This window comes from Dunckerocampus dactyliophorus, chromosome 6 (genome assembly GCF_027744805.1).
Source record: "Dunckerocampus dactyliophorus isolate RoL2022-P2 chromosome 6, RoL_Ddac_1.1, whole genome shotgun sequence".
NCBI classification, from domain to species: Eukaryota; Metazoa; Chordata; class Actinopteri; order Syngnathiformes; family Syngnathidae; genus Dunckerocampus; species Dunckerocampus dactyliophorus.
Genome location: NC_072824.1, coordinates 2,909,962 through 2,937,637, shown reverse-complemented (window position 1 = coordinate 2,937,637; position 27,676 = coordinate 2,909,962). Strand labels below are relative to the sequence as shown.

Genomic DNA, 27,676 nt, shown 5'->3' with positions numbered 1-27,676 from the left:
AGAAAATAAGACAGACATAAGTAAACCTAATAAGGACTCAAGCATGTTAGAACTGGGGGAGTTTCTTGTTCCTTTGTTAAAGGTCATATTATGCAAAGAGAGTTTATAAGTGGAAATAAAGACAGGATATCAGGAGTAGTTAGGGATGAGCAATGCAGAGAAATTACGCTTTTTTTCCCTTTGTGTGGCCCTAATAGAACAATGTTATTGACTGGTGATGGAAGTCTACTATCAAATGGGCCAGTGCGAACATTGTTTACCAAGAATAACAATGACGACTAATGTAGCTCTGGGAGCGAGAGCACCTACTACAGGGAGGCACGTTCTAAACATACTGAATGAAGACATAAGGATACTGGTGGCAAAGAAACATGGAGAAGTATGAAATACGCAGACAAAAACATCCAGTGTTGGGTAAAAACTAAGCACAGCAAATGTGTTTTTATTGTTTTAGATGGTAGAGCAGAGCGACTATTGAGAAGAAGTCTGTTAGGACTTTCTACAACAGAGCAGGCTAAAGCCGCATGGCCTTTTTTCACCGTGACTCATTCCGTGTATTTATTGCTATAGTAGTAGTAGTAGTAGTACTACTTGTACTTGTAGGCACTTAGGTATAAGATACGGTGGAGAAATCATAGCAAATCCAACATGACAGGAAGTCCTGTAGCTTCAGGTCCAAAGTTGGAACATCCTGGAAAAATCCTGCCGCTTCAAGTCCTTGTTCCCGTCATCATCACAAGATCCTGGCCTCTCTGTTCCTCCGAGGGTACGACTCAGCTATGATGATGTCATCTGAATCGTCCGAATCCCTCGAATGGGCGTCGTCTCCCGCATCCAGCTCACTGGTGCACAAGAGTTCTGCTTGTGCTGCAAGACACAAACAAGGACTTCATGTCAAACTTGGCCGCTCTTTCATCTTAAAGACAGCCAAAGGTGTCACTTCTATGGAAAAAAAGGATGTTCTTTTGTGCAAAAGGCAAAAAACAGTGATGACGCAAGTGCACAATAAAAGTTTTAAGCCATAAAAACTGCCACTAGGTGGCAGAAGTGCATTTGATAAGAGCTGGGCATGGATGTTTTGCATGTATTAACGCCCTCGACAGCAAAGAGGAAGTGAGAGAGCAGTGTAGTGTGCAGAAGGTTACGCATTGTAGGGAAATTTTAACACACACACACACACACACACAGTTCAGTCACAAAAGTGAAAATTGTAAATAATACATGGTGTTCTATTTGGACATACTGTAGTTATTTTGATGTAAAACAACCCATTTTTTGTGTTGTTTAGATATTTGAGCTGTCACAAAAGTAAACATTGTTTGTGTCAAAGTGCTTGAAATGTATCTTTTCACAAAAAGCTGGTTTTCTCCCTTTTTTAGTCAGGAACTGATATTTTCCTGAAACATACCTATGTTCTACTGCTGATTACTAAAGAACGGAAAAGGGTAGAAACAAACTTTTTTTTTCCTGATGAAAGATGGGAGTCTAATCTTTTGGTAGGTTGCATGTTTTATACAGCCATACAATACAATATTCTTTGTGCCTTGAAAAATTTGTCAAAATGGTCTAAAATGGCCACTACTGAAGGGGTTGAATTTTGAAAAATGGCTGGGAGTGAATGAGTTCATATTGAATGTATTTATTTATTATACGGTTTATTTACATGTATATACACCACCGGTCAAAAGTTTAAAAACACCCCAATTTTTCAATTTATTTTTTAGAAATTCAAGTAGTTCAAGTCCAACAAATAGCTTGAAATGGTACAAAAAGTAAGTGGTGAAGTGCCAGTGGTTAAAAAAAAAAAAGAAAAAAGGTAAGATTAGGTAAAAGTGAAAAATAATGTGTACTTGGGAATTCTACAAAATGGGTCAACAGTGTAAAGCTCTTCTGTAGAAGTGGAGGCTGATCAAGCCTTGGCAGTTGGTGCAACTCATCCCTGCAGGTGTTGCAACTTCTGGAGTACTTACTACCTTCTCGGTCTGCATAAAAACAGTGTTCAGAGCACACTGTGGTACCCTCGTGAACATCAGTTGAACAGCATTGTACTGGAGAAAGTCATTTGTTGCTACTAAAATGGCAAGAGAAAATGGAATTAACAATGGAAGGGAGAGAGACAGACCAGATTAGCACTTCGAAATGGAGCTTTTTCCTCCAGAAAAATTGGAGTGTTGTAAAACTTTTGACTGGTAGTGTTTGTCATATATATAAAATAAAATAAACCAAAACAAAAATAAAAGTAATATATAATTGTTTTCATTGTTATTATTTTATGATTACTTATTTTGTATTTTTGTGCTTTTAATTTTTTTTGTTGGTTGGCTGATTTCTTCTGAATTGGCTATGTATGTATTTTCTTTGATGGGGGCTGGGGGGCAATGTTAAAGGATAAGGTCATATGTAATCCATGTAAATTCATTCCAGTAAAGTAATAAAAAAAAGTTGATATATTAAAGACTAAAATGTATGTCATTCTTTAAAAAGATGTAATATGAGAAAAAAAGAATCAAGTTGCAAATGGAATATTTACTTGTGTAAAAGTTATATTGCAATAATAAAGTCCAAATTATATGAGATGTATTTATTTACCATTATTTGTTTTATTGTATTATTTCTATTTATTTTTTGATTAATGCTATGAGACATATTATTACAATAAAAAAGGTAAAGAGAAGACAGTTGAAAAACTTGTAAATCTTTTTTTTTAAAAGCAAAAAAGTGCGAGGTTATGAGAAAAGTTGACAATAATGCTATTTCTTTAAAAGCATGAACATGGCTTGGCTGGTTTAAAACATGTAAGAGTGGCCCTCGGTGGAAAAAGTTTGGACACCCCTGGATTGATTGTATTTCTTTTGCCTCTTGAGGCATCCACATGTATTTATGATATGGATGGTAGAGAAATAGAGGCAGGTTCCCCCTCAGACCTTTAGGGGGCGTCACCGATCTGAGAGTCCGGGAGACGGGCCACAGGTCTTCGTTGTCTGCTTGATTTCTATTGGGCGCAGCGCCTAGGTGCGGGAACAACATCAGGACATGATGAGCACGCGATACAATCACGTCGGGGCGACCAGGTGGAGCCGCTGTGATCCCTGTGATTCCCGGTGAGGAGAAATCAGAGAAAACTTGAACACGCACCTGCTCGGCTTTGCGCAAACGTCGGCAGAGCTCCTCTCGGCAGGATGTTTTCAGATGCGGATGAGTCAAAGGACCCCGAGCTGCAGCACAAGCACACACCTTCACAGACGACACATTTGGACATTTTTAAAGAGCAGCGAGCATCCTGGTGAGTCACCTCTGTGTGATATGCTGACTGCGAGCGAGATGGCCCCTGAAAGCTGATTGTATGGTGGTCAAGGAACGCTCATCCAGCGCTTGCTCATCGCATGGTGCTGTTGAATCCCCTGCCTGGAACGACACAGGACATTAGACACAAACACCCTGCAAAGGCTGTGCTGCAAAACTGAAATCTAGCACGCCTTTGGTACGCCTTTGCCACCGCTCCCGCCCCGCCCTTTCGCTCCATCACCATTCCGTTCGGACCAGGGATGTCCTAACTTTTTCCAGTGAGGTCCATATTGTGGAAAAACAAAAAGATGTAACTTTGCCAGTATCATATTTTGTTAAAATAAAAAAAGCCTATTAATAGTATCAACTTTGCCATTTTTTCCTCCATTTTTGCTGTTCTTTTAATTTTCCAAATATTTCTTCTTCCATATTGTTCATGAATTTACTTATCAAAATACGACTTTATTGCCAGAACATTTTGACGTTATTCCCAAAATAGAACTTTTTCCCCAAGCTGATTTTCAAAAAGTTACAACTTTATTTCGTTTAGTTTCTCATAATATTACGATTGATAACATTTTAAATATAAATAAAAATCTTTCTTTAATATTTCAACTCTGTGCTACTAAAACTAAACTTTTCCTCATATTACAACTTAATTATTTTTATTTCTTTTTCTCGTTAAAATACACTTTTTTTTTCATATTATGACTTTATTCCCATGTAACTTTTTTCACAAGCTAATTTAAAAAAATATTATGACTTATGGGGGAAACATTTAATTTTAGTATACATAGATTGAAATATTTGGAGAAAAAAAAATACATTATAGGAATATACACACACACACAATATATATATATATATATATATATATATATATATATATATATATATATATAAAACAAAATGCAATGTGTAAAATATGATAATATATACACATGAAGTGAAGGAAGTATTTTTAATAAGTCGGTTTAAATATGTAAAATATAAATTGATATGTGATGTAAATTAGTTTGTAAATGGTTAAACCTGTAATTTTTAAAAGATTTTTAGGGACTTTATTATAATCATGAGTGGTATTCTAATGAGAAAAATACATGAAAAATAAGCTTGTAATTTGTTTCCCATTATGTTATGACATAACATTTTAGATATACATACAGTGGTGTGAAAAATGTTTCCTCCTTCCAGATTTCTTATTGTTTGCATGTTTGTCACACTTAAATGTTTCAGATCATCAAACAAATGTAAATATTAGTCAATGACAACACAACTCAACACAAAATGTACTTTTTAAATTAAAGTTTTTATTATTAAAGGGAGAAAAAAAATCCAAAGCTACATGTCCCTGTGTGAAAAAGTGATTGCCCCCTAAAGCTAATAAGTGGTTGGGCCTCCTTAGCAGCAACAACTGCAATCAAGCGTTTGTGATAACTTGCAATGAGTCTCTTACAGCGCTGGGGAGGAATTTTGCACAATTGTTGTCATTCAGCCACATTGGAGGCTTTTCCTTTTAAGGTCATGCCACAGCATCTCAATAGGATTCAGGTCAGGACTTGGACTAGGCCACTCCAAAGTGTTCAGCCATTCAGAGGTGGACTTGCTGGTGTGTTTTGGATCATTGTCCTGCTGCAGAACCCAAGTTGCTTTCAGCTTGAGGTCACCAACAGATGGCCGGACATTCTCCTTCAGCAGAATTCATGCTTCCATTTATCACAGCAAGTATTCCAGGTCCTGAAGCAGCCAAACAGCCCCAGACCATCACACTACCACCACCATATTTTACTGTTGGTATGATGGTCTTTTTCTGAAATGCGGCCAGATGTAATGGGACACACACCTTCCAAAAAGTTCAACCTTTGTCTGGTCAGACCACAGAGTATTTTCCCAAAGGTCTTGGGGATCATCAAGATGTTTTGTGGCAAAAATGAGATGAGCCTTAATGTTGTTTTTGTTCAGCAGTGGTTTTGGTCTTGGAACTCTGCCATGCAGGTCGTTTTTGCCCAGTGTCTTTCTTATGGTGGAGTCATGAACACTGACCTTAAGTGAGGCAAGTGAGGCCTGCAGTTCTTTGGATGTTGTTGTGGGGTCTTTTGTGACCTCTTGGATGAGTCATGGCTGTGCTCTTTGGGTCATTTTGGTTGGCCGGACACTCCAGGGAAGGTTCACCACTGTTCCATGTTTTGGCCATTTGTGGATAATGGCTCTCACTGTGGTTGGCTGGAGTCCCAAAGCTTTAGAAATGGCTTTATAACCTTTTCCACACTGATAGATCACAATTCATCTCAGTTATGTTATGTTTTCTCCCTTAATAATAAAGTTTCATTTAAAAAGTGCATTTTGTGTTCAGTTGTGTTGTCATTGACTAATATTTAAATCTGTTGGATGATCTGAAACATTTAAGTGTGCCAAAAAAAAAAAAAAAATCAGAAAGGAGGCAAACACTTTCACACCACTGTACATGTTTTTCTTTAATATTTCAACTCTGTGCTACTAAAATTTATTTTTTTCCTCATATTACAAGTTCATTATTTTTTACTCATTTACTTTTCTTTTATTCTTTTATCTTTTAATAATTTGACATTATTCTCGTAAAATTACAGCTGTTTTTTGGCATGTCAACTTTCTTCTTGTAAATGTTATTCTCATAATATTATGACTTTATTCATACAATATTACAACTTTTTCCTCAACCTAATTTTCAAAAAAAGTACAACTTTATTTTGTTTTGCTGGTTTCTCATTTTGCTGGTTTGTCATATTGCGACTTTTAAAAAAGTCGCAATATTTTTTTTTCTTTAATATTTCAACTCTATTGTCACTAAAATGACATTTTGTCAAAATATTATGTTATTCTTGTAAAATGAAAATTTTTCTCATTAGATTACCACTTTTTTCTATTATATTTGGACATTCTTGTAATAATTTTTCCTTTTTTAAAATTTTTAAATACTTTGCTAAATGATATTTTTGGAATGGAATAAAAACACAGCCGTGGGCCACACTTTGGACACCCCTCGTTTAGACAGAAGCGGTGAGAAATGGGAGAACACAAAATAAATATAAATATACATACATATAATTATTAAAATCCATGAAAAAAATAAAAAAGAAGTAAAATAATTGAATTGAATAGTGCTGACAACCAGAAGCAGGTGCTCATTGGAGAGAGACAGCTGATGTTCATGATTTGGAGTGCATAATTAGCTCTCTTTGACCACATGCTCATCTAAATAAAGACCCCAGAAATGATTGGCTTTTGGCGACTATAGCAGACTTCATTGAAAGGAGATGTGAACTGTGGTCCCAAGTACATACCTCACTTCTGTACTTCCTCCTGTTGATCCCAATTACATCCGGCCTCAGACGTTCACATCCCTCCTCCTCTTCTGCATCTTCTTCCTCCACCTCGTCATCAGCGTCGTTCTCCTGAGATGCAGCGGCCAGAGCGGTGTCACACGGCTCACATTTTTCCTCCGGCGTCTGGACCCTTAGCTGCCTCAGTTCCTGTCTAAGAAACACCAACACACACGTATGTATTGAGGGAGGTTGTACGGGTGTGGCCTTAGGAGATCAACACCCTTTTTATTAAGTGTGCACAATTCTTAAGCAGCTTCAGTTCCTCTGGTAAAATGGGCCAGAAAAGACATTTAACGGACTCTGAAAAGTCAAGAACTGTAAAACATCTTTCATGATATGCAGCACTCTTGAATTTGCCAAGATATTAGCACACGCCCACAGAACCATTAAATGTTTTGTTGCAAGTGCACAAAGAGAGATTTCAAAGGTGAAGCTCCCAGAAGCCATTATCCTCCAGTGCTGTCACATTCCAGAACTGTAATCTTCCTGGAGCTTCCAGAAGTACGGTACATGGTGTTCAGTGCTCAGAGACATGGCCAAAGTAAGACCACCACTGAATAAGACACACAAGTTGAAAGGCTATGACTTGGTCAAGAAATATCTGAAGACAGATTTTTCAAAAGTTTTATGGACTGATGAGATGAGAGTGAGTCTTGGTGGACCCGTGGATGCATCAGCAATGGGCAGAGAGCTCGACTCCAACTCAGACACCAGCATGGTGAATGTTGGAATTATTCAAAGATGAGCTTGTTGGGCCTTTTCAGCTTGAAGATGGACTCCAACTCAACTCCCAAACCTACTGCCACTTTTTCCACCCCACACAGTGGTGAAAGATCAAGTGTGCGTCTTTCAAGACCATGATTTTTATGCAAGACAATGCTCCATGTCATGCATCCAAGTCCTCCAATGCGTGGCTAGCTAGTAAAGGTCTTAAAAAACAATGACATGACCTCCTTGCTCACCTGACCTAAACCCTATTGAGTGCTTGTGGGCCCTTAAACATAAGATTTACAGTGAAGAAAGAAAGGTACACATCTCTGAACAGTGTCTGGGAGGCTCTGGTTGCTGCTGCACAAATGATCAAGAAACTGACAGACTCCAGGGATGGAAGGCTTTTCAGTGTTGTTGAAAAGAAGAGTGGCTATATTGGTCACTGATTTATCTGTGGAAATGTCAGAAATATTTATTTGTAAAGTTTGTGTTGTTTATCATTCTGACTTTTAAAAAAATGGAAAAAGTAGTGAGAAGAGAATATTTTTCTTTTTCTTTGAGTTGCCTAATACTGTAATTCTGCACACCAATAGTTGCCTAAAAATTGTGCACGCAGAGATATTCTCAACAAAAGCCAAAACCTCATTTTCACTGCCTTAAATGTTCAAATTTGAGGCTTACTAACAATTTTGATTGACCAAGAACAGTTATTGTTAAATAATAAAACTAACAATCAATAATGCAAATTGCCTAATAATTGTTCACAGTGTCGTAGACATAACAAACATAGAAACCTGTTTACCATCATGTATCTAAATACATTTTTGTTAAGATTATTAGAGCCCTCTAAAAATGAAATAACACCCTTATAGTCCCCTTTACACTCCTATTACCCAATATAGCAGTCATAAGATTAAATAAGACATAGAAAACCTGTTTACCACCTAAATACACTCTTTAACATTAGAGCCCTCTAGAAATGAAATAACATACCTATAGTCACTTTTACACTCCTATTACCCAATATAGCTGTCATAAGATTAAATAAGACATAAGACAGAAAACCTGTTTACCAACTTCTACATTTGCTTTTTAACATTGAGTCCTCTAGCCATTATATAACACCCCCATAGTCACCTTTAGACTCCTACAACGCAATATAGTAGACATAAGAGAAAATATGACATAACACATGAATAAAACAGAATATGTTTTTATGTTATGTTAGGTTATGTTGTCTCGTGACAATGCGGACGTGTTGTTGCAACGAATGGACTAGAGACGTTTGTTTGGAGTAGGAGATACATATATGGTGTTGGAATTGCTCTGCTGGTGATGTGTTCAGGTAAGAATCAAGTTATAAAAGAGCGTCAGGCACTGTGTGACTCTGTGGGGAGCTTCACCTTCGCCGTCTGTCGTCAAAATAGAGAGCATGGCTTGCCATGATGCGTGTGCGTTAATAACGTTTACAAATGTAACGTAATTAATGAAATATATTAGTTACCGCCGTTAAGGCGCTATTTTTGACAGCCCAATTTATTTCGTAATATATTTTTGAAAAAAAAAAACAGAGTCTGAAGCCGCATAATTGGAAGGCGAGGGATGACTGAATATACTGTATGTATGTATGCACGTATGAATGCATGCATGCATACATGTAGACAAGGAAACACCCCAGTCATGTAATAAGGTTGGAAATGTAGAGAGATCAACAGGTACAGATAGAGACAGCTAGGAAGAGAGAGAGAGAGCTCGATAGATCAATAGAGAGAGGTAGAACTCATCAAGTCTCGTACTCGTGCTGCTGCCGCTGCTTTTCCAGCTCCTCCTGCCGCCGTTCGCAATCTTTCTCCAGTTGTTCTCTTTCTGTCCTCAGCTGTTGCAGTTCCTCTCTGGAAACAGAGACGCGCAAGGTTCGACACGGACAACGTAACCGACTGAGAAACGCTAACAAAGCTGCAAATACTCGACATACTCGTGCCGCCGTCGGTCTAATTCCCGTTCGCTTGTCTGCTCTGCTTTCCAGCGTTCCAACCTCTGCTCCAGCTCTTCTCTTTCCATCCTCAGTTGTTCAACTTCATCGCTGCAGACAACAACCCATTCAGGACTTTTTTTTGTGTGTGTAGCGAAAAGTGGGTTTACGTTGTGGTTATCTACAAGCATGCCACACTACCAACTGTGGATGTCTGATTATTGTATTGGATGTCTTTGGGTAATTCTGCCGTGCTTGGTGTGTAACCTATTGTGCTACGTGGATGCAACACATTCCACATACGTGTGCAGCTGGCGTTCTTCTCGCCATCCTTCTCTTTCCGTCCTCAGTTGTCGCACTTCGTCTCTGGAAAGACAAGTTTTCCAGGTTTAAGAAAAGAAAAAAAAATTGCAAAACTCAGCAGAGTTTAGAACCCTTTTACTCACTCTTTACTTGACAGTGACTCCTGAAGCTCCACCCTCTCTGCCTCCAATTGGTCAACACATCCTCTCAGATCAGAGGCCTCATCCTCCTCCGTTATCGTCCCCGTGGTGATGGTCTTGGCGGGCGTGGTCTGAACTGCCAAGTCTAGGACCCTAGGGGGCGTGGTCTGAGATGCTTGATGCAGAATAGCAGGGGGCATGGTCTGAGACGCCTGGTCCGAGTAGTGTATTGTCCTGTTGGCATTTCTGGTGCTCTCTTCCAGTCTCTGGCAGGAGAAACCGTATATGATGATGACATCATTCACATCAACAATACACTTAAAAGGTCCCCTCTAACGCAAATGTACAGTATAGTAAAGTGTTCCCTCGCTCCACGTGCTGTTTCACAGATTTGCAACTTAAATTTTTTTTTTTTTTTTTTTTACAGCATATGAACTGTTACAGGCCAAGCCTGGCCCTTTAAGAAGAATTGCAGTGTGGGAAGTTGAGTGTTGTAGTTCTGTGCTTTAGCACAGTCGGCGGTGTCTCCATTCTCTCTCTTCTGTCTGCACCGCCCACTGTCTTGTGCGTCCTGATTGATGATTGGCTGTAAACAATTGTCAATCTCCTTCGTGCCGTCTTTTGTTGTGGTCATGGCTAGCAAGCTAGCTAACCGTGTGAGCTGCTTTCTAACCGCCAATACTTTAAACCATAGAAGAAGCTAACTGCGTGTGATTCTGAACATTGAATGGTTGCAAGTTTTCTCCTCGACAAAACCCCCAATGTTGACGAAACTTTCTGCACCCAAAAGGCAGAGGAAGCTAAACATCACACAAAAAGTTGGACTTCTGGAGATGCTGAAGGAAGGCACAAGTTAAGGCTGGGTTATACTTTCTGCTCACAGGAGCCGCGCGGTAAAGAGCCCTGTGGAAACCCGCTAGAAAGACCGCGTGTGACGTCTCCTCCCAAAACTGCAGGGGTCAGTGTGTAGAAAACACCCGACCACCACGGCACTAAACTAGAGCGGAAGAAGTTTGCCATTGTTTACCTGACTCAACATGGCGACACTTGCACGTCTACTTCTTGAAGAAGAGGAATTGTGTTGCACTTAATTGCTGCTGCGACAGAAAAGGAAGAGAATGTGGTCCACTTGTCCTTTGAATAGGAGTGCTGCAATCGCAGCTCGTCATCCCACCACAGGGACTTGTACCCTGGCAGGAGAATGTGCTTACAAAAGGCATGTTGAACACGTCATTTGACGTCATTTTTAAGCACAGAGCGGATGCGGAAAGCATAAAAACAGGCTTTATGCGGCTGCAGGGCGCCGTTTCAGAATACTGTAAATGAATCCAAGGAGGACGAGGAGGAGGAGGAAAATTTGACGACAGGAGCAATATGTTTTAACAAGGATGCAAAAACGCTACAGCCGAACGGTGCCAGGACTAAAAGGCACACGGTCAGAGGAGTGAAATAGACGTGAGCCATTTAATAACTTCTAGTGTTCAACCTAGTAGGTTGATCATTTAAATTCAAACTACACTTGAACTTTGAGAGTGTTTAAACAAGAGAAAAATGTGAGAAAAGGTCCATGCATGGCTGAGAAAAGTGTATAAAGTGTATGGTGAGGAGTTTTACACCCTATGTAATAATTGTAAAAAAAAAAAGTTGGCTACTTCGTGGATTTCACTTATTGCAGGCTATTTTGGGAACCTATCCCCCGCGATAAACAAGGGAACACTGTATACACACAAATATATAGTAGAGATGCACAATATCTTTCTTTCAAACCGATATCAATGACTTTGTGCTTCTCAAGACCGATAATCTAACTTTTTTATGTAGATTTAAGTGTAGTTTGTGCACACCTGGAGGTAAGAAGGAGTGGAACAAATTAGGATTTGACCAACTGTACCTGCTGATTTGTCCCAATGAAATATCAGGACATTACGGTACTACTACCACATCACTACTAACAGGAGAACCAGAGTACAGAGCGGAAGGGAGCCACCTGCTGCGGCCCAGCCAGGTGCAGGGTCATTCCATGTCATTTCAACCAATGGAGGGAACATTTGCCGAACCACACCCTCTCAGATTTTGTTATTATTCACATAAAATAGTCCCTATAGCATATTATTACTAGCAACCAAGAATCAAAAATAATTTTTTCAAAACTCCAATTATTAAGGGAGTAATTAAGGGTTGAATATTTTGCGTGGCCACACTGTTGCTAACGGCATAGCAACACCACACCCATTTATTTTGAAATATAATCCTTATTTTCTCCCAAACTATTAGTGCTAGGTTAACCAAACGTTGATCCTTGGGGTAGTTTTTTCGCACAGAATTCAAATCTGCAGTGAATATTCTTAATACTTAAAAAAAGCCTTTTTGGGCCCCAAAATCTCTCCCCCTCTCCCTGAACTGATTTTTTTCAAGATTTACCTGTTATGAAAAAAGGAGCGCTTGATGTGCTCACCCGCACAGTGCGTTTTCTTTCTTCTTAAATCAAATTTATTGGTATTCCCCTCATGCCGGCCTAGTAAATGATCATGCACTGGTCACGTGTCGTTCGCGAACAAATCAGCTCTAAGAACCGGCTCTTTGAACGACCGGCTGGCGTCGTTGGGAGCCAATACAGCAGCGGGTGCCGCTGCTCCGCCCCCGCTCCAAAGCAGTCACAAGGGGTCCGTTTGGAGTCAGCTCCCACGCCACACAGAGAGCATAGTGATAGCTCAATGCATCCATGCATCACGCAACGGCAAATGTTTCTTAATCTTCATGAAATTACTACTCATTACAGTCAAGCCTCATTCAGACTCGGTCACTTACCAGTCAGAACGTGTGATGGAAGATAAAAGGTGGAGGCTGGAGGCAAGTCCAGATGTACTATTACGCTGTCTAGACTTTGAGAGGTGCTGGCCGAGATAAAATGTTAAAATTATTTAATTTTGGTGAAGTGATGGCCAATTTTAAATGAACAAACCAAGAACCAAGTTTATTTGTAGTTCAAAACTTACTCACTTCACATCGTAACAGAAAGGAGAAACAGGAACAGCCCCTCAAAGCTGAGGTACTTTTTTTTTAATGCCAATCTTAAGTAAAAACACGACTGTTACCTGGTTGCTGCTTTTTCTTTTATGTTTTGCACGTTTTAATGTGTGTTTTGTGGATGTTGTCTTGTTTCATTGTAAATAGTGCATGAAATTTGACCTGGTCTTTGTTTTTGCATATTATTATATTTTTTGTAGCTGTTCACTGAGGATTTAAATAAACCCATTTAAATATATATTTAATGTTATAGTAATTAATTTTACACAATATATATAATTTGATAATAAATTAAGACAAAAAAATCTGAGGAGCCACTTGGGAGCCAAAAGACTGTTTTTAGTGAGTCGAGCCAAAAGAAGCAGCTCTCTAAAAAGAGCTGGAATTTCCATCACTATCACGCACCCCTAACATATTAGTATACACACACACACACACACACACACACACACACACACACACACACACACACACACACACAGACACAGACACACACACCACTCTGTATGAAAAATGTAAAACATTCAAAAAAAGTCAGTCATCTACAGAAATGGAAGCTACAAGCATGAGCACGTTTTTCTTCGGCAAATAGTTTAACCTAGCACGATGTTGCTGTTAAAATACGAGTGTCGTGTTGCATAGCTATGCTCGTGCTGCTAACGCTTGTGTCCTCCTGTCCCACACCTTAATGTTACGCTGGTGTATGGAATCCATTATGCTGGACAGGTGCAGAGTTACAGTGCATACAGTCGTCCCTCGTTTGTGGCAGTTCCAGTTACAGACCCAACCGTGATAAGTGAATTTCCGTGAAGTATCACTGCAAGGACGGTACATATACAGACGGCCGCCGCTAGCATAGAAAGCTAGCGAGCTAACCAGTTAGCCTCTCCAATTTACTTATTATAAACGTGGTTTCAAACGGAGTGGGGAAGAAGGACAAAGAAGTCAAAAATTTACCACTTCCCCCATACTCGATCTCAGCCATGGCATGTCAGTCACAGCCATGGCATGTGGGCTGGGCTCTGCTGGCTCAGTAGCCAGTCTCCATGCAGTGTGAAAGGTCATGTAATCTAACGTCATGTCTCATAACATTACTTATGCCTAGTGACCACAATACTACATAGAACTTGTCATTCAATATGTTTGGTCTTTTTGACAATTTTTCGGGCTTTTTGTAAAACTGTGATATCACGAGGGATGACATGTATGTCAAAAGTGGATCAAATGCACAATAGCGCTTCTTGGAGGCAAGGACAAACACAGCATTGAAGTTTCCCAGTTCCTTGTGGGGGTTACTAAAAGCACTTTTTAAAACAGTCAATTCCAATTGCATCAAGGTTAGCACCCTTCCAACATACTATTGTGGCACCTCTCATGGGGGCACAATTGGATGAGACTTTTTAGTGTGTGCACGTGACAGTGAAGTGCAGTTTCCACTCACCCTTTCTAGTTCCAGCAGTCTTCTCAAGAGCCTGTATTTACTCCACTCCTTGTAACCTAGGAGACACACACACCGGCTATAAGTTGACAGTGTTCAATTGTGTGTGTGTGTGCGAGTCATCCACTGTTGTGGTGTGAGAGATGACCTTTAAGTCCGATGGCGGGGCTTTCTGTGTCGAGCTCCTCTCTGAGTGTGGCGTTCTCCATCTGAATTTGCTTGAGGTTCTCTGATAGACGCAGAACTGTAGAACTCAGAGCCTTCTGCTGCCTCCGGAAGACTTTATTGTCTGATATACCGCTACGGACAGAATGTGGGGGAGGGGGCAATGAATTGACTGTGCTCTCCTTCATTCCCAAATACAGCAATCCCTCGTTTATCCTGGTTACCGGATAATTGGTTCTGCAAAATAGGATTTGTTATTTATAAATGGAATAGTTTCATACTAAAGAGCATAGAAAACCTGTTTATGGCCTTCGAAACATGCTTTTTAACAGAGCCCTCTTGACATGAAATAACACCCCTATAGTCAGTCACCTTTACACACCTATCACCCAATATAGTAGACAAAAAAAGAGAAAATAAGACATAGAAAACTTGTTTATGTCCTTCTAAATACACTTTGTAACATTATCAGAACCATATGGATATGAAATAACACCCCTATAATCACTTCTACACTCCTATTACCCAATATAGTAAGCCAAATAAGACATAACACATCGAAAACCTGTTGACGATCTTCTAAATACACTTTTAACATCTTTAGAGTCCTCTAGACCTGAAATAACACCCCTATAATCACCTCTACACTCCTATTACTCAATATAGTAGGCCAAATAAGACATAACACATTGAAAACCTGTTGACGATCTTCTAAATACACTTTAACATCTTTAGAGTCCTCTAGACATGAAATAACACCCCTATAGTCACCTCTACACTCCTATTACTCAATATAGTAGGCCAAATAAGACATAACACACAGAAAACCTGTTGACGATCTTCTAAATACAATTTTTATCATCTTTAGAGTCCTCTAGACCTGAAATAACATGCATATAGTCACCTCTACACACCAATATAAACATAAGAGAAAATAAGACATGAATAATACTGTGTTTCTGCGCTAAGGAAACAGAGTGGTGGTGGTGGTGGTGGGGTGGGGTGGGGTGGGGTGGAGGGGTAATTGGGGGTTCAGAGTTGAGTTTTAGCTTGGTGTGGGTTACAAACGAAAGACTAGCCCGTGTTTGGTATTACTGTGCCTGTTGTGAGATCATTCATTGTCGTGCCCATCAAGTCTGGTGCTTGTGTGTCTCACCCAACTTTACAGTAACATTACTGACACCTAGTGGCCAGTGTACAATACTACATATCACAGCCTTTTTGAATGCCTCTTCTGAATGCCTTATAATTGCACTTTACTTTATGAAGCCATTTTTATGCTTAAAAATGCTTCACTTAGGCAAAAAAAGATGTAAACATTTACTTAAATATGCATATTTATTGAAATATGCATATTTATTGACGAATAACAGGCTGCATTCAACCACAAAACAGCATTTTTGAGCAGATTTATTAATTCATATATTTTTGAAAAACCGTGACAGAGTGAAGGCGGGAAACTGAAAGTGCAAAGTGGCGAGGAATTAATGTATTCATCTTTGTAATGAAGAAAAAACTACACACAGTACGGCATTGTCGAAAAAGCATTAGCATATCATTAAAAAGAAAAATACATAAAACAGGCACCGAAAGGAACATTAGAACTTGAGCCAACCTTTTCTCTGAAGCTTCTAGAAGCAACCTCAGTCTTTGGATCTGAAAGAGACACACACACACACACCCACACACGGCATTCTAGTGAAGCTGCATATCCAACAATCACAAACGAGGAAAATGACACAATATCAGTGCTGCCAATCTGCCTGCTTTGTGCACTGCGAAGAGAAAAGGGCCGTCCCCCTTCCCCACATTCTCCAAAATGTCTTGCAATGATGAAGAATTCATAAATAAGCAGTTGAGTCCAACCTCTTGATGGACGATGAAGAGGCATGTCCCAAGATTTATGTCAGAGTTGTCTCACCTCTCCGTGGTAGTTTTTCAACGTCATCCTCATCTCCTCCAAGTTGGTAGCCCTCAGCTGGCTCTGCAGTTTCCTGTGGAATAAAAAAAAAAGACAGGAAGGTCATGATCCGTTTGCATGAAAAGAGCCTGATGTCTGATGTCTGTCGTATTTTACCCAATGGTGTTCTCCTTCTCTCGACACTGCTGCTCCAGCTTCAGGATTCGCTGCTTCAGCCCATTCACAACCTTTACAAATAGACGCACAGACAGCATGTCACGTTAAAGAAAAACTGCACTTTTTTATGTGAGACATGAACACATGTCTTTCTTTTCTGTGGGTTCTAAAGTTCTGAAAAAACAGCTAAAGAGAAGCAGCTAATTTATGCATGTAATGGGAGGCACCTATTCCGCCAAGGAAGCCCGCTATTAAAACACCTCCAAAAAGCTTTTAGTGGTTTTACATTAGGTTTGTCAATAACGTGTTAATGGGAATTTCCTTTAATGGCCATTAACGTGCGTACGTCCTGTTTGAGCCTCGGCCCACATTGTAGTGTGAGGAGAGGCAGCGGTGGATGTGCAGCCACAAGTGGGAGCAAATACTGAGCAGAAATGGAGAAAGAAAAAGGGCATTTTAATTGTCAGGTTTAGCTTCAAAGCCCTGGCAGATGGCTCTCGCAACAACATATCTGTAGGGATGAGGCGGATACTCGTTAGAAACATTTTGCATTTTTGCAGAATACGAGCATGACACGAGTACATCTCGTCATTATCCGTAATCGTGATGAAAGAAAACCATCATTATGTGTTCACTCTTCACGCTCTGTGATTGGCCAGTCACACACAGCGACCGCCGCTCCCGAGACAGACAAATGGCAAGGTGAAAACGGCAAGGTGAAAACGGCTCGTGTGGCATTGCCCACTGCCTCCACTTTATTAGGTTTTCCTCAGCTCTATTTCAGTTTGTACCTAAAGTTGCTTGGAAAACTTGTTTTGTCTTATTCAATGAAGTCATCATAAAACAGGCGTGCTACCAACAATATAACAATTTTGTTCATTTTCAGTTGGCAGTAAACAGAGTAGTAACGGTAACACGCATTGACTGGCCACAACATTAGGTACACCTGCACAAGAGCTGCATCAAACATTCTGCCTGTACGGCTATCATACTACATTAAATACATCAGCGTGGTAAAATATTACACCCCTCAATACGTTGTAGTATGCACGTAGCAATCTTAAACTTGTTAGAGAGATTACTTTTACTCTTCAATTTCACATCGGATTTATGCTATATTTATATGAGTGTTGGACGCCCTCTAGTCATAAGAGTGCTTTGAGAGTTAAAAGTCCAACTTTAAGCCTTTCAAACTCATGGATCGGCGCTTCAGGACAAGATAAAAGGTATGTAGGACATAAATTCACTTTAATATCTATCTGCAGATGACATTTCATTAAAATCTGATGGTGTGAAGTATGTTAACTTTGGGCCGGAATTACTGTGTACATGCAATTTGTAGTGTGGCGTGGAAACCAATACAGCGTGAGTGCTGCACTAGGCCGACACAGATTTTCTTCCCTGGACTTTTTGATGATCAAAAGAATGTAAATGTCTACTCTGTTGACTTTTAAAGCAAATGTCACAGCCTAAGCCTGATCACAAGTATTTCTCAGATGTTTTGATGTTTTCCACGTTGAGAAGATAATTGCTGTTGCTGTATCCATTAGCTGCACAAAATATATGTGTTCATTTCACCACAGGAGATATGTGATGTACATGTCGGTATTGGCTGATATCTGTATCGGAAATTGAGAGTTGGACAATATCGGCAAATCTGTTATCGGCAAAAAAGCCAATATCGTACATCCCTACTTACTATAGATAAACACTTTTTTCAATCTGCGATTAATTGTTATTAATTCTGAGTTAACTACGGACAAAATGCGATAATGCGATGTTCCCACCCTCACCTATGGTCATGAGCTTTGGGTCGTGACCGAAAGAACGAGATGGCGGATACAAGCGGCTGAAATGAGTCTCCTCCGTAGGGTGGCTGGACTCACCCTAAGAGATAGGGTGAGGAGCTCAGTCATCCGGGAGGAGCTCAGAGTAGAGCCGCTGCTCCTTCACATGGAGAGGAGCCAGTTGAGGTGGCTCGGGCATCTAGTCCAGATGCCTCCAGGACGCCTCCCTGGTGAGGTGTTCCGGGAGGAGGCCCCGGGGCAGACCTAGGACACGCTGGAGGGATTATGTCTGGCAGCCAGCCTGGGAAGGCCTTGGTGTTCCCCCAGTGAAACTGGAAGTCTGAGACTGCTGCCCCCGCGACCCGGACCCAAATAAGCGGAAGAAAATTGATGGATGGAAAATGCGATTAATGATGATTAAATATATAATATGCATGTAGTAACAGGTACATTCATGATATCATGTAATACTTGTATTTTGCTCATTTGAAGCATTAGCAGAACTTCCTTCTTGGGTGCATTGATTTCATATAGCAACATAGAGAGGAACACAACACCTACTATTAAAAACACAAACACAGCAGCAGTGATTGTGATCAGCAGGCATTGTGAGCGAGTGTGTGGTGAAGCTAGTCGCTAGCCGGTGAGCGCAACAATGTTAATGATAATAATGTCGCTAGCTTAGTTGACATGCAGGTCGCATTATGTAAATGGAGGGTTTTTTCAGAAGGCTTTGTAGGCGGAAGAGGTGCCTCCCCTTAGTTGCATTCTTAGCTGCCTCTTTTTTGGCTGTTTTTATATCTTCAGAAAGCAAAGAAAAGAGGAAGACGTGTGAGGATGATGGGCAAAATTGAACAGAAAGTGCACTTTTCCTTTAAGGCGTTTACGATGCACCTTCAAGTGAAAAGTGACTTACCACGCTGCCTTCATGTTTCTTGTCCACCAAGCTGCGAGTGTATTCTGACCTCTGTCAAGAGATGCAATAAAGACTGAGGACTCTTCGGAAAACAAACAACAACAAAAAAACACATTTGAAAAGAACCGGTATGCCGAACAATCCTACATTGGTGGGATCCAGGAGCTCTTCTAGTTGCTTCTCTCTTTTGGCGTTGTCTTCCTCTAGGCGGCGAATTTTGGCTTTCAGTTTCTGGTTGTCAGACTTCTGCTCATGGAGACTCTGCACAAGACAGCGGCACACATTGATGACAATTACCACCTCTATTCAGTTAACCATCAAATCTCCCAAGGTCACAACAGCAAATAACCACCGGGGTCTCCGGTTAGCGCCCAGTCAAAAAACATTGGCAAGAACTTCTGTGGCTGCAGGCAACCTTATAGTGTTTTTTTTTTTTTATTTTAAATCACTGACTCCACAAGACGGCAGCAGCTGCATTTAAAGTACGACAAGTGTTCAGCGTCCAGGAGCTTCACCTGGCTGTGCGTGTGCTTTCAATAGGGGCATCACGAGACGAGACGATGCACAAAATTGTGTCCATGAGAACGAGGCGATACAAGATTTGGACAATTTCTTAAAAAAGTACAATGAAAAAATATGACTGGACAAGCAAACATTGTTTTAACGGAGTCACATAGCAAATTGATCAAAGATTTTATGGTCAACATTTTTTTAAACCAAATAAACCACTAGTATTATGAGAATAGATCATATTAATAATATGATGATATAATAATGCAATATTTCCTTTAATAAGTCATCTTTCACTCTGTAAATTTCTGAAATTGACGTTTGTGACGTATTTTCTGCCAAACGTGTGCAGCATTTCTCGAAATGCTGGCTTTTCGACTGTATTAAAGAGCAGCATTTCTTTTGGCGTGACTTTGTGCACCATTTTGTGCTGTTCCGTTTGTATTTACTTTGCCGACCAAACATCTCAGTGAGTGATGACTGTCGGGACGAAGGCTCAGCATTTCCATGGGCATTTTTCCCCCAGATGGGAAAACTGGGTTGTTTGTTTGTTGCTTTCTATGTTGCTACCGCTTTCAATTAAATTCAGCACACCAGCTGGTCCATGCTGATGGGCTCACCTTGCTCATTATTAATATTCCCACACGGGGGCTGCATGTGACATTTGGTTTTGCAAGCATCTTTTTCTCTCCAAATTTCTACTACGCTACCTTGCACTGTGCCTCACAAAGCTCCACTCTTTTTGTGTGTATGCTAGCGGCCCCGCCTTACCCCGCAGAGACAAAGCGACCGTATGCCTGACAAGAGGGCTCACTCTGGTCGCCGTTGCTCTATGAGGCATGTGGGTGCGGAACCAATGCACAGAGTGAATCCTCCTCCTGCCTGTTTGGTGGCTGGCAAAATTAACCAGTTCATTTTAATTTATCGTGTGATTAATGTATTTATTATCATGAGACACTTTTTCTGAACAAGAAATCTCGCCACATTTGAATCTTGTTAGATTTTGACTGACATGAGATCTCGTGACTTTCCCCGGCTTTAAAATGTTGCTACTCAGCTGTTGGTGTCCAAGTCCCGTGTGCTGACTTGTTACTGTTTCCAATCAACTCATCAGCGTCATTAACGCTGGCTGAGCAGTTACCGCTATTACAACATTGGTTCTGTTGCGGCTGTGTTGTGCAATATACTTGTTTTCCTTTCCACTTTATCATGCACTCCAAGTCATTATTACAAGTTAAAAATGTACTTGTTATATATGCATTGATCCCTCACCACGGGTGCACTCTCACATTTTTGCAAAAATATATGAATGAACTCATTCAATCCCAGCCATTTTTCAAAAGACAACCCCTTCAGTAGCGACCATTTTAGACGATTTTGACTGATCTTTCAAGGCACACAGAATATTGTGTTCTATGGCTTTATACCAAAAGAAACATTAGACTCTCCTCTTTCATCAGAAAAAACAAGTTTGTTTCTGGCTTTTTCCGTTCTTTAGTAATCAGAAGTAGAACATAGGTAAGTTTCAGGAAAATATCAGTTCCTGCCAAAAGAAAAAAAAGGGGTGAAAAGCAGCTTTTTGTGAAAAGATACATTTCAAGCATAACTTTCACTTTGACACAAATATTGTTTGCTTTTGTGACATCTCAAAATATCTAAACAACTATACCAACATAAACAACACAAAAAAGGGGTTGTTTTACATCCAAATACCAATTTCTTTACAAATATAACACCATGAACTATCGACACTTTTCACATTTCGAAGTGAACTGTGTGCGCGCACGTGTGTGCATGTGTGAAAATTTCCCTACGCCTTTCCCTCCCGATCACCTCTTTTTGCCTTTCCCGCAAACAAACGTATGAAAAGGAATAAACACATCTTTGGGATTGGGCGTTCGAGTTTATAAAAACGTATAAATACATCTGGTATTGAATGAGTTAATAAATCATGCTGTTTTATGGTTGAATTCTGCCTATTAGACAAAAAATATGCATATTTAAGCACATTTCACATATTTTTTGCCTAAATTAAGCATTTTCAAGACTAAAAGTGGATAAATGAAGTAAAATACAAACATAAGGCATTCACAACATGCACTCAAGATATGTAGTGTTCTACATTGGTCACTAGGTGTCAGTAATGTTACACTGATGAGACAATAGCCACCGCAGGAAGTACTGTATAGAACAGAAGCAAAAAAAAAACAAGAAGAAGAAGGAACTCTCCCAATGCCAACACATGTGAGTCTATATCAGGGGTAACATAACTCTCAGACAATCTTTTGTTGGTTTAAGTCGCTTTTCACATGCAGCGACCCAGCAACTACCTCACCAATGGTGCCAAGCAAACAAGCCAACAAATATGTGACACACAACTGAACAAATAATTCCAGGTGGACTGTTAGAATTATAAATATAATAGTAAGTAAAGGCCCGGTCACACTGCCCAAACTTTGCTGTAGCGTTCCTGGAGCGGTGAAAAAAATTCATCACCACTCGTAACCGCGCACAAAATGGGAAAAAAATAGAAAACACGGGCGTTCTCCTAGCGGTGCACCGCTGAAGTCGGCGTTGCTTTAGTGTTGGTTTAACGGTAGCAAACGTTGGTTTAGCGGTGACGCGAGCGTTGATACAGCGGCGTTCTGCGCATGCGGGCTGGTGGCATCCTCATGAAGTGCTGGAAGGCTCGTGGATCCTCATTCCACAGCTCCACCATCAGCTCTGTCTCTCCTTCTTCTCTCTCTTCCCCTTCTGTCAACAGCTTGTTGCAACCTGAGGAGGTTCTGATTCTGCTGCTGGACTAGTGCACCAATCATAGCAAGTCTCTCAGCATCCATGGTAGTACAGTTTTACTGTAACTTTAAGCAAATTCGATATAACTGAGGTCTGCACTCAACGGCTATTCCAAATGGGCTCCTGGTCCATTTCTCCCCGTATTTATAGCCAAATTCTGGTCCCTCTCCGACACCTCCATGCCAATGCCAAACCAAAGTTCATCACTGCAATAGATCATTGCTTCAACGCCTGACACCGTTCCAGCAATCCCGTGTCCGCTCGTAAAACGCTTACAACCACTCCACCAAAGTTTGTGCAACGTTTAATCACCGCCCGGGCAAAGCTGGCGAAGCAGCAGTGGTCCAATGTTCAAGATTTCTGCGTTGGCTCAAAACTTTTGGAGCGGTGGGAGGGACCATCAGCGGTGGCCGAGCGTATACGCCGTTGCCTTAATGCAGTTACGAGCGGTGATGAATCACCGCTCCAGGAACGCTACAGCAAAGTTCGGGCGGTGTGACTGGGCCTTTAAATAGTGTGCGTGTATCAAATATATAGTTTGGCCCCCCCGGCCAATTTTGATGACTCAATGCAGCCAGCGAATCAAAAAGTTTGCCCACCCCTGGTCTACAAGTATATTATGTCTTATTTTTTCTATTACGTCTACTATGTTGGGTAATTGGAGTGTAAAGGTGACTATAGGGGTGTTACTTCATGTCAAGAGGGCTCTAATGTTAAAAGGCGTATTTAAAAGGTGGTAAACAGGTTTTCTATGTCTTATGTTCTCTTATCATGTCTACTATATTGTATAACAGGAGTGTAAAGGCGACTATGGAGTGTTATTTCATGTCTAGGGAACTCTAATGTTAAAAAAAGTGTATTTAGAAGGTAGTAAACAGGTTTTCTTTGTTTTATTGTCTCTTATGATGTCTACTATATTGGGAAAATATGAGTGTCAAGGTGACTATCAGGGTGTTATTTAATGTCTAGAAGGCTCTAATAATGTTAAAACAGCATACTTAGAATGTGGTAAGCAGGTTTTCTATGCTCTAACTACCAAAGTATTCCATTTTATAAATAAAAAATCCTACTTGGCAGAAGTTCACTGATCACGGTAGGGTCTGGAACCAATTAACCGCCATAAACAAGGGTTTACTGCAGTGAGTTTTTACAATTAGACTCTCCAACAGACTCTCCAATTATCACCCCGTTCTCTGCCAGGTCTCCCTGTCCTTTGTTTTCAGTAATGTGCAGCAGAGCCCATGCAAGTGCCACAGAAGTTCTGCCTAGCAACAAGCTACAAAACAAACACGTGCCACGAAAAGACAATCACAAACACTTCTCTGAAGCTAAGCCTTGTCCTGCTCAGACACATACCTTCTTGAGAAGCGTGAGCTCATTATGCATGTCCTCCTTCTCTCTGTAGTCACTGACGCCTAAAAACAAGCAGGGACAAATAAAGATGGACGGACAAATAAAGATGGACGGACATGGCCTCACAATCAGGCCCGCTTCTTGACATACCGTTGGAGGCAGGGTGAAGATGTTTCCTCGTGGGCAAGACATGTCTGGGAAAATCTGGAGTCAAGTTCCAGTCTGATATCTGATCTACGCAACAAACACATAGTATAGTAAAAAAATACAGTACTTTGCCGTGTTGCACCTCCCCCAGTCATCATTGTTGTGCGCAACAGTCACCATGATTAACAGCCTGCAAAGCCCTTGAGGAAGATACACTTGTGTTCCTACCGTGGTGGTTGCTGAGGGACGTCAGGCGAGCCGAGCCCGTCTCCCCAGGGGTGTCGCACAGAGACGCCCTCGGGAGCCTCCAGGCCGCCACTGCCGCCGATGGTCCTCTCCTGGAATTCATATTAAGGCTGGAAAAGTACGGAGACCCTAAAAGGAGAACGAGGCACGAATGAGTTGGTCAAAGTCTTGGTGAATATTCTCAGTGGAAGGAGACTCACTGAAGGACGGAGGAGGCTTTCCTGATCTCTTCTTTGGTGTCTGAGGGAAAACAACAAGGGTATTATATGAACTATTGCAATTGCGAGATGATTTATGGTGTTGGAATACCTTTTTCAAATCACTAGAGTATAAGGAGCCATCCTCGGGCTGAGGTGCACACAGAAAAAGACAACACACACATGAGTTTGTAGTTCTTTTGAGTGTGAGCAGCCTTGAAGGACTTACCAGCGCCTCGCAGTCTTCGTCCGTGGGAACATCACTGGTCCCGGCTGACATGTTGGCGGCCGACGAGGGAGCGTGTTAGGCGGACATGTCAGCTTGTGGCACTGGCGTGGAGTGGAGACATGAGGAGTCTGCCAGGGACACACACCATGACAACGAAGCATCAGTATCCACTGGTAACAAGGGCTGACACCCTGCCCACCCTACCCTAAAAACCCAACCCATATGTCCCTGGGGGAGTCATTTTAACCAAAGGTCAAACCAGGGATATTCGGAACTCATTCAATGACATTTAAGGTAGCAACGTGAGCGCAAACATGGCGTCACTAGTTTGTTTTGAACGTCTGTGTGACGTCACAGTGTTGTCCGTTTTGTGTCCAAATGGTTAAGGCTTAAGTATGCTGTCAAACTAGGATTTAAAAAAAACACGACTGTACCTTATTTTCCGTTTCTCATCAGCCACGATCTTCATTAAATCATTTTGAAGACGAGGGGGCTAGTAAAACAGTAGCATGGCTACTATCACCCATCCTCTCACACCGACCTACCTTTTAATTTAAATGGAACGGGCATTCGCATTAGCATTAGCTGCTCACTTCACGTTCTCCACGGAGGTTCTGCCGGCGACATGTCCCCAAAGCTACGACATGTTTTCTCTTCAGCAAGGAGATTCGGGTCTTCTAGCAACCGTTTGTTTGTGAGTGAGCCGCTGCACAGAACCCTCACATTTCTGTTCATGTATACAGGAAACTGCAATCGTACCTACAAAGTAAAAGCACGAGCCTGAAATACGATGGCAAACTCCTGCGTCGTGTCACGTGTTTACTAATCGATTTTGCTTCAGTGTGGATCTTTCGGTTTAAACCATTGTAAACACACCTAGCGTGAATATATGGAGCCTTTTTTTCAAATCGTATAGTATTTTGCGTCGAAAACTTTCTTCCGTTCACTTTCTGTTTTGCTATTGGCTACTAAAACAAAAAGGCGGGTCTTAGTGTTTTGCTCCAATACAAATTGAGAAAAGTCCGAGGGAAAACAGTACTATCTATGGCCAATTGCTGACGTCACTTTCAGCCCCGCCTCAAAGATATGGGCGCAAACAAGCCTATTCGTAACCAGAGAAGTTATGTCAAATCAGAGAAAAAATACTGAATATATGCGCCGTTATCCCATGTGGAAATCGTTCAAATATTTGGGAAAACGCTATTAATAAGATAGTCCATCATAAGGGCGAAAAAGATGAGGAAACGCCGAGAAGCCACCTGTTTTGGCGTTTGCTAGCCAGCTGTGCCTCTCGTCGAGTGTAGCCGAGTCAGGTTACAATGAGCAAGAAGTATAATTTATACCTAAAATCAAAATTATGAAAATACATCGTTGGAACTCTAAAATGCAGCCACCTGGAAGAATGTCCAGCGATGCTCCACGAAGTACTTAGAAGTGAGGCTTGCTAGCTAGCTAGAGTCGAGCAGGCCGGAAATGGTTCGTAAAATCCGGCAGCAAATTGGCTATGGTGCTCAAACAGCATAGCGAAACGATGAAGGACATATACAAGAACGTACTCATGCATACTGATTGGGTGTAAAAAGGCAAAATGACATGTTACAAACATTTTCTTTACGTCTTGTTTTCAATTATTTTATGTCTTCATGCACAGACACGATTGAAGCAACTCTTTCCAACCACATGCACCGTTACTTGCTCTCATCTCCAAAATACTGCACAAACATGCTGAATTTGTGTACTAGTATCCCTGAACTGCCTTAGGTCACGTGGTTTTACCCACACACGTGTTTTCACAGGTGTCGGCCATAGACAAATAAGTAGACGCCGCCGCATACAGCGCTTAGCCGCACGTCAACGTCGCCTCCATATTGTATGTGTCAAGAGTCGGAGCGGTGATGATGCCTCATTCAAGTGATGCATGGAAGTGTGCAATTTTAAATATAATACACATTGTACATATATCCTACTGCACAAAGGCTCACAAAACTCGTTTTAAGCTTTGTGTGCGTCTATCAGAAGTGGATAGAGTAGCCAAAAATATTAGTCACGTAAAAGTAGTCAACCAAATAAAAATATTTGGTGAAAAAAACAAGCACTGAGAAACTGTTGAGTAACGTCTGATTTGCTAAATAAGAACATGAACGTTATCAATAATCAGCAAATTCATGTATTTTAAACTATACCCCTTTAACTAAATATAAATCTTTACAAAAAAATCAATGAAACAAATGTATTCTTATATAAAATATGTAATACATTATCTACTCAGGGATGAGTGGAGTGGCCAACAAAACTGTACTCATTTAAGAGTATTCTTACTTAACCATTTTACTCAAGAAAAATTAAGTATATTGCATTAAATCCTGTGTGGGATCAAAGTTCTTATCTTAGCCATCTGAGAAGATCAAATACATTGTTTTTTATGCCCAACTGTTTCCCAAGCATAATTAGTGCGTATGTGAGTGTATAAACAAGAGGCATTAACTTAAATGTCTTTGTAGAAAGGCGCATTATGAAAGTTAGTAGTTTACTTGTATTCATTTACAGCGCAGCCTTGACACATCTAATATGGCGGCGACGTTGACTATCACAACAGTGGGCAAACCCACACGATGTGGCATCTATGTACACTCAACTGAAATATAAACGCAACACTCTTGTTTTTGCTCCCAATTTTTATGAGATGAACTCCAAGAAGTAAAACTTGTTCCACATCCACAATATCAGCATTTCTCTCCAATATTGTTGACAAATGTGTCTAAATGTGTGATAGTGAGCACTTCTCCTTTGCTGAGATCATCCATCCCACCTCACAGGTGTGCCATATCAACATGCTGATTAGACACCATGATTAGTGCCCAGGTGTGCCTTAGACTGCCCACAATAAAAGGCCACTCTGAAATGTGTAGTTTTACCACACAGCACAATGCCACAGATGTGGTAAGATTTGAGGGAGCGTGCAATTGGCATGCTGACAGCAGGAATGCCAACCAGAGATGTTGCTCGTGTATTGAA

General features: G+C 40.8%; 1 protein-coding gene across 6 annotated transcripts; it reads right to left on the bottom strand.

The window, feature by feature from the left end:
• Positions 1 to 410: 410 nt before the first annotated feature.
• Positions 411 to 26,174, bottom strand: iqce (IQ motif containing E). Of its 6 annotated transcripts, none has more exons than XM_054780077.1 (23): positions 26,056 to 26,174; positions 24,662 to 24,789; positions 24,545 to 24,583; positions 24,436 to 24,475; positions 24,218 to 24,364; positions 23,993 to 24,076; positions 23,846 to 23,904; positions 19,331 to 19,444; positions 19,184 to 19,234; positions 16,481 to 16,551; positions 16,325 to 16,397; positions 16,019 to 16,059; positions 14,387 to 14,538; positions 14,242 to 14,297; positions 9,777 to 10,039; positions 9,634 to 9,696; positions 9,334 to 9,441; positions 9,155 to 9,250; positions 6,606 to 6,798; positions 3,293 to 3,405; positions 3,136 to 3,215; positions 2,925 to 3,008; positions 411 to 867 (listed from the first exon to the last, which is right to left on the bottom strand). In XM_054780077.1, exons 2-23 carry the CDS (start codon positions 24,710 to 24,712, stop codon positions 734 to 736), a joined length of 2,112 nt encoding a protein of 703 aa, XP_054636052.1. In that variant the 5' UTR covers positions 24,713 to 24,789; positions 26,056 to 26,174; the 3' UTR covers positions 411 to 733. The 6 variants fall into 6 exon arrangements, with proteins under 6 accessions (XP_054636052.1, XP_054636053.1, XP_054636050.1 ...); XM_054780078.1 differs by lacking the exon at positions 26,056 to 26,174 and adding an exon at positions 25,421 to 25,548; XM_054780075.1 differs by lacking the exon at positions 26,056 to 26,174 and adding an exon at positions 25,096 to 25,403.
• Positions 26,175 to 27,676: the final 1,502 nt, after the last annotated feature.

Coding starts and splice junctions, on each gene's coding strand:
- iqce (XM_054780077.1), bottom strand. CDS start 24,712: ATGTCAGCCGGGACCAGTGATGTTCCCACGGACGAAGACTGCGAGGCG. Junction 24,584..24,661: donor ACGAAGACTGCGAGGCGCTG/GTAAGTCCTTCA, acceptor TGTGCACCTCAG/CCCGAGGATGGCTCCTTATA. Junction 9,697..9,776: donor GAGTCACTGTCAAGTAAAGA/GTGAGTAAAAGG, acceptor TTGTCTTTCCAG/AGACGAAGTGCGACAACTGA.